Here is a 10,953-nt window from a genome sequence, read left to right as displayed (position 1 = left end):
CATGATAAGCGGCATAAAAGATTGATTTCCATCAAGATGGGTGCTTTTATTATTAGGAGCGATGTGTTTATTGTTGAATATATTAATAGCAAAGGCACTCTTCTCATATAGAGTATCTTTGGCTAGAATTTTTCCAGTAGGTCCTTGAGAACATCAGACCACCCCAGTCACGTAGATGATCTTTGACTAGACCAATATTGCTTCTGTCTGCGATTGGCTGGCGACCAGTCCAGGGTGTACCGTGCCTCTCGCCCATAGACAGCTGGGATAGACTCCAGCATACCCCCGCGACACCAGTGAGGATATGTGGTATACAAAATGGATGGATGGAATATTGCTTCTGTTATAATTTATGACTCTGATTTATGTAGCACTGCATTTACGGTATGCACTGACATTACAGTATATTCAAAATGAAGAATGAAAGCGAAGTCCGGCCCCTCCGGTCGTTACCTTTCTAATAAATGTCCCCCCGTCGAATTCAGTTGCTGTAACAATGCGCAGACACCAACCAATTATGCCCCCTAGTGCCATTAAGCAGCATGTGGATGACATCAGCGCAATCTGATTGTGGACACTTCCTTAAATTATTGGATATCTTATACAATAGATTATTACTGCCGAACGTAATAATCTTAATAAAACAGACTCACAATTTAAACAACTATTGATCATCCAAATTGGTGGAAATCATCAGACCTTACAGCCCGGCCAGTAGGGGGTGCTCGATGGTAGCACTTAAGGATGGGCTGTTAACGAAGAAGAAGAAAAAGAAGAAGCTCTTCATCTAAACTAGCCACGATATTTTGTTGCTTAGTCTAAATAGAGTCATATCTGATTTGTTCAGGGGTACGTTTAAAAAATGATCCTTACTGTGAAGCCGCTTCAAGGGAAGGAATGCAGCGTACACGTAAGTGTTATAGTGAGTGTTATATGACTGTTAATGTGCCCAGCTTAGTATGCCACAGTAGCTAGTGCTTGTAGCCTAGCTGTTTGCTAGCCAAAAGCGAAACAAAGGCTAACGTCCCTGCTAAAAAAAAAAATCTATCGCTCTGTTCATATTATACTGTTCAGATTGTGTAAATGGATTCAAGTTTGTGTCAAAGCTCACTTCCGTGTGTAGAATAGTGTGTCTTTCACCTGGCTGTGCCCGGCGTATTGTAGTGTGTAGTACAGTGTACTAATGTATGCCTGTAAAGTTTTTATATATAGAAACCGTTGGATGTATTACTAAAAAAAATATGTTGCAATAATTTTTACAAGTTGCAATAGTAATGATACTATAGAATCACAGTTGAATAAAAACATTTTCACTTGTGTGGGATTTTGGGACTTAGCTGTGTGTGTCCGCTATCCTACATTGTGTGTTGACCAAATGACATCGTGGGATAATGTGGCATATTTAGGTGAAAGAAGATGAAAAAGTTTCCACTGTGAAAGAACTTGTATTTGAACGTCTCAACATACCACCTAATCAGCAGAGACTACTTTATAAAGGAAAAGCGCTGGCTGGTAAGTTTGTTTTTCATCTTACATGAGTTCTGTTTTCCACTTGATTTCATCCTCTTTGTGATGACCACTTTTCCCTTTTAGATGAGCACAGGCTAAGTGACTACTCTATTGGGCCAGAAGCTAAATTAAATCTAGTAATCCGTCCGGTGGGAGAAAGGACTGGCTCTTCAGGGATGACGGCCAACAGTAGCAGTAGCACATCTCAAGGAGGAGTGTGGCAGAGTGTGGTCACAATCCTTGCTAAACACTTCAGTCCTGCAGATGCTGCAAAGGTCCATGAACAGTTGATTAAGGTATTTTAAAAAAATGTAACACATGGTTTATAACCTTGGATCTCAAGGGCAATGCAACTGGCTTGGAAATGCGTTTTTTTCATCTTGGACTGCATTACTATAACAAGATCGCTGGATATAGTATAGGATTCTGCCAAGATCAAGCAATGCAAACTTTACAAGTTTGTCAGGAAATAGCTTTTTATGTAGAGGATGGAAGAGTCAATAACAGACTGTCAGTAGTCTAAAAATAAATAGCATGGACTTGCATTGCAAACAAAACTATACAAAAAATACAATTATATTGTAATGTTACCAGAATAAATGTATAGAACTCTTATGTTATAGGTTTGGTTGCAAAGTAATTTTTTAGTATTTTTTTTAATTGTATGACTCCTCACCAAAAATTATGCAGAATTGTTTCTTGTATAAAATGCAGCCTTTTCCCAATATTTAGCCTTATATACTTATAATTGTATTACATTAATTCATAGTGGTAACAAGCATGTGAAATACCTAGAAAGGTAAAAACATGGGATCCTGTCTTCCTGTTCCTCAAATTAGGTTTGGGGACTAAATCCAGATCCTAGAACCTCAGAAAACAGTATTTGTTAGAAAGCGTCATGTTTTTCAACCCGCTGTTTTAATTTACTGAAAGTGTGTGATTGTCTTTTGAACTTTGGCAGGATTATGAACGCTCACTGCGGCAACTCAGTCTTGACGACATAGAGCGTTTGGCCGGGAGGCTGCTTCACCCCGATGCCAACGGCATGGACACGTCATCATACATGGACTAAGAAGCTGCTAACTTCAAATATGGTGGCTTAGGAGGCTGCACATTGCTCAGACATGTTGAGAGTTGAAAGTGATGTGAGGTGAAAATACAGTTTGTTGCTGTGATAGCGCTGTCTTATCCATTGAAAGGCTTGGTTTGTGGCGTTAATGCTGCAGTCATGTCACAAGACTTGAGCACACTGTATTTAAATACAAAGGAATCATTCATGCTGATGGTGTCATGTTATAATTGCCTGCTACAACTCCCAGGGAACACTCATTCGTCTTTGAGGGTATTTATTTTTAATGTCATTGTTTTTAACAAATGTTTGTTGTTCAATCAGGACAAGGCAGTACATTTTATCTATTTGGTCTTATTGTATGATTTGTAAATACTCTTGTTTATATTCCAATATTAAAACAGGATAAACTTTATTCCTGTCTCCTTTCGTGTTTGTGTACTAACATACGATTGATAACGGATGCCCTTTAAGAGGCGGTGTTACGCTATTGTCCCAGCCAATCATCTGTCGCGTACGCCTGTAATCTATATTTAATGACCAATCAGATTAATGGAAAGCATCACAAGACCCGCCCACGATTGAGTCATGACGGTTATTGTATTTACTGCACATTCTGGATGACACTTTTGCTCACAACACGAAAATATCGACAATTTTTTCCCTGTGAATTGTGACGGATAAACACGAATGAGAAGAGGGATTTACGTTGTACTGCGGTATGGTCTGAGACACGCTTGTTTTATGCCTCACTTCAAGCCTTTAGCGATTAGCCGTAGCCTGCTAACATTCACTGATGTTAATAGCCAGCCCGCTAGCCTTTAACTTCAACGATTTATCCATTAATTATTATGTCATATTGACGTTGGTATAGTGCCAATATATGAAACGTAATCAGACTAATTACAGTCGGAAAACGTCTAATTTTATGGTGTTACGCGTTGCTAAATCTTTCAGCTTCCGAGCGGTTGGTTTGACTCTCAAGCAGGGCGGTACAGCTCTCTCTCATCAGCACCACTTCTCCTTATAGTCCCAACAAATGCTCCCATTGCTTGAACATTTACCAGAGCAAATATGGTAACCCATTTGCTTCGCTTTTTTGCCGTCAGTGAGTCCAGTCTAGTGGAAGAAGGATGGAGACTCTGATTCCAACCATCAACCGTCTGCAGGAGGTTTTCCTCACAGTGGGTGCAGAGATCATTCAGCTTCCTCAGATTGTAGTGGTTGGTTCACAGGTGAGATGCTTCACCATGCAGACCATGCACACTCACTGGCCGCCGCATGTACACACATTTTGGTGTCACTGAAGTGGAATAAACTGGGCGTCTGAAAATCAACAACTTCATTCAAGGCAAGTTAAGTTGCAGTTGAAGCCAACATTGTGTATCATGCATTCTCACAGCAGTCTACTGTATTTACTGCAGGGCTATTAAGGCCACACCCGTTGCAAGCACTATTCATTTTTCCATCAGAGGCACAAGTACTCTGATGGAATATTTATCTATACACATATAGCTCAAGAGGGTCAAAATGCACATATAAACACCTTCCAGGAAATGGTTGTGCATTTCCACAACAAACTCGAGCCACAGCACAAAACATTATGTTCTCCATACTCAATCACTGAATTACAGATGACATACTGTTTGATCTAACAGAGCAGCGGCAAGAGCTCCGTGTTGGAGAGCCTGGTGGGGCGTGATTTCTTGCCTCGAGGATCAGGGATAGTCACCAGACGACCGCTGGTGTTGCAGCTTGTCAACATAGCCCCACTGGAGGAGCGACTAAAGATTGAGAATGGTAAGCCATGCTGCTTATTTAAAAGTATGTTTACCGTTACTTTAATGGTACACATTCACATCAGGTGGGGGTGTCCAAACTTGTACTCGGTTGTATCACCCTGTAGTTTCTTACTGTTTGAACTGCTACACTTCTTTTTTCTTTTTTTTAGGGTCTTCATGCTTTTGTACTAACACACTTTTTTCCCTTAACTCTTTCCAGGAAATGAAGTAAAACAAACTGGCCAAAACAGCTATCCAGGTCTCTGCATCCTAGTTTATTTCTCTGTTTCTATTTTCATACATTGTACATCAGGTATACCTACACGATGAAATCTAATACCACAGCTCTATCCAATGTGATATTCACAGACATAATAATCTCAATTTACATTGACAAAACCTGCTAATAATGATTGTATTCATTGATGTAAGAGGTGTTTCTAATACTATTTTTCCCCTCTCATGTAACTAAATGAGGCGACCCATATATTAGAAACAGCTCTGCAAACTACAACCAAAAGAATACCTCTCTGAGAGTGTCAATCAAAAAGACTATTAGACTGTGCAGGTGTACCTAATGTACATAATGCATACATTCATGTCAAATGACACAACCTTGTTTGTCTGTTAAGGTGTCAAAGCTGAAGAATGGGGCACATTCCTGCACTGCAAAAATCAGGTAAACGTGACCGTTAAATATTATGTTATACTGCTAATACTGCTGTTCTCTGGCTGTCTGTGTGTGTGAGAGAGTCTTTTAGTTTATATTCATCACTTTTTTATGAAGATTTTCACAGATTTTGGAGAAATTCGTCGTGAAATTGAAGCAGAGACCGAAAGGGCTTCGGGCAATAACAAGGTGAGGAGAAAGCGGAAAGATGTGGCAGTGAGTGTCATGTATGCATTCTTCCAAGAAGGTTGCCATTAAATTGTGTTTGGTAGCATAATCATTTTGAAAAATATCAAGCCATGAAATTCACATGGTTTTGATCAAAATTAGTAATGCAATTGCAATTTTAATTTAAATGTGAACTCAGATTCATAGTCTTTTTTGCTAAGATCCCCATTTGTAGCCACTTAGTCATTGATTTAACAGGCCTCACTGTTGTATATTTTCTTTCTATGTCCACCAGGGGATTGCTCCTGAGCCCATACATTTGAAGATTTTCTCCCCCAAAGTCCTTAATCTCACCCTTGTTGATTTACCTGGGATTACTAAGGTAAATACATTAGTTCCTGTTTGTTTCACCTGTTCAAACACATGTTGTGATTGTGTGCACAGCCATACTCGCAATAAAATTGTGTCCGTCAGGTTCCTGTTGGAGATCAGCCCGAGGACATCGAGTCTCAAGTGCAAGAGATGATCTTGTCCTTCATCTCCAATCCCAACTCCCTCATCCTGGCTGTCTCCCCAGCCAACTCCGACTTGGCCACCTCTGATGCTTTGAAATTGGCTCGAGAGGTCGATACAGATGGTGAGACATTTCTCCTTCACGTTTCTTGTTTCTTTTTCAGTTATGTAACGTGCAGGAAGTAAGACACAAGTTGTTTCAGGTCATTAGACTCACTGTGCTTTACATGTTCTGCTTTTCAATATTGCGACTCGCACTTTGGACAACCCTGAAATAATGGAGTATAATGTTCATCCCTAATCCATACTAATGTATTTAATTACAGTCTATTTACTTTACTAGTATGTTGGTTAAGTGTCCTTACACCGTGTCCATCAGGTCGACGGACTCTGCTGGTGGTCAGCAAGCTGGATTTGATGGATGCAGGGACAGATGCTCTGGAGGTCCTTCTTGGTCGGGTCATTCCAGTCAGGCTTGGTATCATTGGGGTGGTTAACAGGTTTGCCATAATATTGAACCCTCTATCCAAAATATTCTTCTTGGATGACAAATAATAACCCTCTTAGGAGCCAGCATGACATCAACACTCAGAAGAGCCTGGAGGACTCCATGAAAGATGAGCAGGCCTTCTTGCAGCGTCACTACCCCTCGCTCGCCTCCCGTGCTGGCTCACGCTATCTGGCCAAAACACTCAGCAGACTGCTCATGCACCACATCAGGGACTGCCTGCCGGAACTCAAGACCCGTGTGACGGTGCTCAGCGCCCAGTACCAGGCGCGCCTCAACAGCTACGGCCAGCCGGTGGAGGACCACAGCGCTACCTTGCTGCAGATTGTCACCAAGTTTGCTAGCGATTACTGCAACACCATAGAGGGAACAGCTCGTTACATTCAGACCTCTGAGCTGTGAGTGTGACAATTTCTTTTGGGTGATCTCATCATAATGGTGCCAAAAAGAGTATAGTACACATAATTTATTTTGGTACCCTTCATAAAATTAGAGGTAGTTATCTAGAAGAAAACAGCACTGACAAGCGATATTAGCATCATTGCTGGATGTCTCTCATGCAGCTGTGGTGGAGCCCGGATCTGTTACATATTCCACGAAACCTTCGGCCGCACGTTGCAGTCCATAGACCCATTAGGAGGACTGACAGAGCTTGATATCCTCACTGCCATCCGCAATGCTACCGTACGTTCCCTCTGACTTTTTACATGTGCACTTTGCTGGAAAAAAAAGGCTCATCTGTATTTCCCATCCAGGGTCCACGACCTGCACTTTTTGTGCCGGAGGTTTCTTTTGAGCTGCTGGTGAAACGTCAAATCAAGCGTCTGGAGGAGCCTAGTCTACGTTGCGTAGAGCTGGTCCATGAAGAGCTGCAGAGGATCATTCAGCACTGCTCGTCATTTAGCACGCAGGTAAGATGAGTGTGCGTTCACACTCTTGGATTAGTACAGGTGGTAGATGAGGTTTAGCGAATATATGAGCATGTAAGAGGTGATAGCAGAGTGCACTATAGTGTACTATAGCCTGCTAACAATGTTGCTTAAGCATCCTAGAAGCTTCTTCAGAAAAGGCCCTATTGATCATCATTGAACAGCATCACCATCACATTTGTCTCTTTTTTTCCCCCCAGGAGCTTCTTAGATTCCCCAAACTGCACGATTCCATTGTGGAAGTAGTGACTGGATTACTGAGGAAGCGCTTGCCAATTGCCAATGAAATGGTAATCCTTCTGTTATTTTACTGGAGCTCTGTGTTGCACTCCCGTTACCCAGTGTCTCCGGATTCACTCCCACGTCTGCTCCTGTGTTGCAGGTGCACAATTTAGTAGCAATAGAGCTTGCCTACATCAACACAAAGCATCCAGACTTCACAGATGCGGCCCAGGTGTCTGCATCTGTCAACAGCCAGCAGGTAGTTAATTGTCAATCACAAACATTTCCACAACCCTAAATGCCTCACACAGATGTATGTGAGAGAAGAATTTCCTGTGATTTCATTAGGCGGAGACCCTTGATGGAACGAAGCGCTGGAAGAATGAGAAGGTTGCTGAGGAGAAAGCCCCAGCTGCGGGCTTTGGCAGTCCCAGCAAAGGCCAGCCTATTAACCTCCTTGACACAGTGAGTTGTCCTTGACAACAGGTTCTTATTTCCAAATACAAGTTTAAATACACTGTAGCAACTGTAGCACAATTATGATGATGTCAGACCACTGAAAGAAATTAGTTATGGCTCACCGCCCGGACTTCCTTATATGGGTGTGCCTGGGTAGAAGCTGAGTGATACCAATCACAGAGGAGTGGGCGTAACCGAGAACAGAGGAATACAGCTGGAATAGGTGCAGATTCTGAAAGATCTAGAAAGCATTCTGTGCGGGTTATTGTATGTCGCTGCTCTATTGGAGTCTATTGCAAGGTCTCTTCCTGTGTTACCGTCAGTTCATTCCCAACTTCTATTCCAGGCGGTGCCCGTGTCTCGCAAGCTGAGTGCAAAGGAGCAAAGAGACTGTGAAGTCATCCAGCGCCTCATTAAGTGTTACTTCCTCATTGTTCGCAAGACCATCCAAGACAAGTCCGCACATTCAGGCAAAGGCTTTGTTTCTCTTTCTGTCATCGTACTGATTGTCTCGGTTTGTGTGTGCAGCGTACCCAAGACCGTCATGCACTTCCTGGTGAACTTTGTGAAAGAGCATCTCCAGAGTGAACTTGTAGGTCAGCTCTACAAGCAGCCGCTACTGCAGGAGCTGCTCATTGAGTCGCAGGACACGGCACAGCAGAGGACAGAGGTGGCTCAAATGCTGGAGGTAAATCTAGATGACCATGAAATCTACCGTCTGGCTGCTGGGGATTTATTTAACTCCTGTTTCTTTTTTCTCAGGCCCTTAAAAAAGCCAATAACATCATCTCTGAGATCAGAGAGACACACTTGTGGTAGCTCGAGGACACACACTGTCTTTTTCCCAGATATAAGATGATTGTGTGTGTGTGTGTGTTTGTGCGCGCGTGTGTGTGTCAGAGGCACCACTTTCTCCTGGACCAACGAGCATAGCACATTAGCTCCACCGTTGCCCTGAGCCGGGCTTCTCACTCAGGCCACATGATATCAATGTGAACCACAACCTGTGAACAAAGTCCTTTTGTGTGGTTTTGTCATGTTACGAGTCAATGGCATGTGGAATATCTATGTTTGGTATGTTCCCTGCCTGTCCTACCGGCCCATTTAGCAGGTGGAGAGTATGTGTTTTATTTAGATGCACTGCAGTTTGAAAGCCCATAGTTGCATCCCTATTTGCAAAAATCATACTCATGTTGTGCAATATTCATTCCAAAAATGTTTACGGTAGTTGAGGTTATATTGGGAGGCACATGCTGCTTGTTAGTGCTGTGGCAGATGTCAATTTTGTTCAAGGACCCTATTGATTTTGAAGGATGTCCAAGCCCCCCCCCCCCCAGATAACCTGTTTGGAATCCTGCTTGTGGAACAGCTGCAATTTCTACCAATGCTCAAAATTTAGCGTTATGTCAGCGCAAGAAGCCAATTGATTTTGTACAGTAATATCGAGCAGATCCGACTTTGAACAGCCTTGAAGAACCCTGTTTATTTATGAGATATTTTCTACCAAGTGAATTGATGTCGCTGAGGTTGTAATTGACATATCAGAGCAAGGGCACTATTGATTTTGGAAAGTATTAGACATTTATGAGGCAGCTGAAATGGAAGGCTCAGTCCCAAAAACTGATCATTTTCTATGTTTGAGCAGAGGAACACTGTTGATTTTGTACCATTGATTCAGGTAGCTGAGGTCAAAGAACTGCATTGATTTAATTGTATATCTAGTGGCCATTGTTTTAGGGCAGAGTCAGAACACTGTTGGTTTTGTACGATATGTGATATCAAAATGCTTGAAGGTCAAAGGTCAGAATTGTTGTGCTGCTGTCTACTCGGTGCGGTTTTCACACTGTAAGAGCAAGAGCTCTAGTTTTATTGTATAGCAGCTGAGGTCATAGGTCAAATCAGGAGATCACGCTTTTTGGTAGAAGTGGCTGTGACTGAAGTGGGTGAGATCAAATGTCAAAGCTCCTGCTCCTTGTCAGATGTGCAATTTTCATTGTCATAGCAAGAACATTGATTGATAGATTTCATTTTTTTCGCCACATACTTTCCACGGCGTCAAAACAAGAGTCCTACTGATTTTGAAGTATGTCTAATTCCAAATGAAGTCGCCAGATCTAAGTTTGTGTTGTGTACATGTTGTACCTCCCTGGGCCAGGTGTGTAGCAACAATCCTAGGTCAGGTCGCGGGGCCAGCAGCATCCTAGGAAACAATGATACAACACGTATTCGTGTTGAGAAATAGTCTAGACATATTGAATTAAATGAGGAATAAAATAACATCCTCATGAAACCCCTTTCAGACAGCTTTAAAGTGTGCAGATGTCCTGCTTGTTCCATCTTTGCACTCAGTACTTAGTCTGCTCCTTTAACCCCATATTCCTAGACGACTGTAGTTGATTTGTGAAATAAGCATGGGCCAAAACTGCTGTTAGGACATATTCTAAGCGGCTAGTATTGGGGCTATACTGGAAACAGTTGTTAAATTGGTTGATAAATTTGTAATCTGAACCATCCAAAATTCCCATTTATGTTTGCAATATTTTGACTTTATTGCTATAAAATTAACAACATATCCTTGTCATTCTGTGTCTCATACCACGTAGTGTTTTTTTTTGTCAGTTTGGCCCTAATACTCCTTGGTACATTCATTAATTATTATTATTTAGTAATAATAAATACCTTTCACCATCTAACATCCTCCTCTTTTCAAAATCAGGGAGCAAAACATTTTGAACAAGCCGTGTATGTTTGCATGTGTCTAATATGCGTATATGGAAGTATGAATGTGTGTATTTTGTATTATTTAAGTGTAAATTATTCCTATATCATAATGTATGGACTGCCTGTGAGTTCTTGCCTGCCAATATTTGTGATAAATGTTATACTGTTGGAGGACATTAAAGCTAAAATGAAGGACACCATACAAAGTGTGTTTTTATTTGATATGATTATATATATATATAAAATAGGACATAAATAAACCGGTGCTTGTGTGTGTTTCAATAAATGTCTCCCGGACGTGTGGACAGGAATTGACGTTTACGTTGTAAGATAATAATAAAATAGTGCCATAGTGTGAGTTTTTGCTTGAACTCTAAAAATAATGCATGAAGATCAATGTTGCT

General features: G+C 41.6%; 2 protein-coding genes across 3 annotated transcripts; both read left to right on the top strand.

Annotated features, from left to right (window-relative positions):
• The first annotated feature begins 776 nt into the window (after positions 1-776).
• ubl4a (ubiquitin like 4A) lies at positions 777-2,993 on the top strand. The gene is made up of 4 exons (XM_058071343.2): positions 777-910; positions 1,407-1,512; positions 1,594-1,805; positions 2,471-2,993. Exons 1-4 carry the CDS (start codon positions 863-865, stop codon positions 2,579-2,581), a joined length of 477 nt encoding a protein of 158 aa, XP_057927326.2. The 5' UTR covers positions 777-862; the 3' UTR covers positions 2,582-2,993.
• Positions 786-10,745, top strand: LOC131128460 (dynamin-1-like protein). 2 transcript variants are annotated; one of them, XM_078789676.1, is made up of 18 exons: positions 786-910; positions 3,688-3,813; positions 4,237-4,378; positions 4,580-4,618; positions 4,992-5,038; positions 5,147-5,218; positions 5,493-5,579; positions 5,672-5,834; positions 6,090-6,210; positions 6,278-6,616; positions 6,782-6,902; positions 6,974-7,129; positions 7,348-7,437; positions 7,530-7,628; positions 7,718-7,834; positions 8,175-8,284; positions 8,357-8,516; positions 8,591-10,745. In XM_078789676.1, exons 2-18 carry the CDS (start codon positions 3,712-3,714, stop codon positions 8,645-8,647), a joined length of 2,022 nt encoding a protein of 673 aa, XP_078645802.1. In that variant the 5' UTR covers positions 786-910; positions 3,688-3,711; the 3' UTR covers positions 8,648-10,745. The 2 variants fall into 2 exon arrangements, with proteins under 2 accessions (XP_078645802.1, XP_057927324.1); XM_058071341.2 differs by lacking the exon at positions 786-910 and adding an exon at positions 3,125-3,297.
• Positions 10,746-10,953: the final 208 nt, after the last annotated feature.

Source organism: Doryrhamphus excisus, linkage group LG3 (assembly GCF_037039965.1).
Source record: "Doryrhamphus excisus strain RoL-2023G ecotype Guam linkage group LG3, RoL_Dexc_Guam_v1.1, whole genome shotgun sequence".
Taxonomy (NCBI): Eukaryota; Metazoa; Chordata; class Actinopteri; order Syngnathiformes; family Syngnathidae; genus Doryrhamphus; species Doryrhamphus excisus.
The sequence above is the reverse complement of the archived record's forward strand: the minus strand, read 5'-3'. Positions and strand labels throughout refer to the sequence as shown.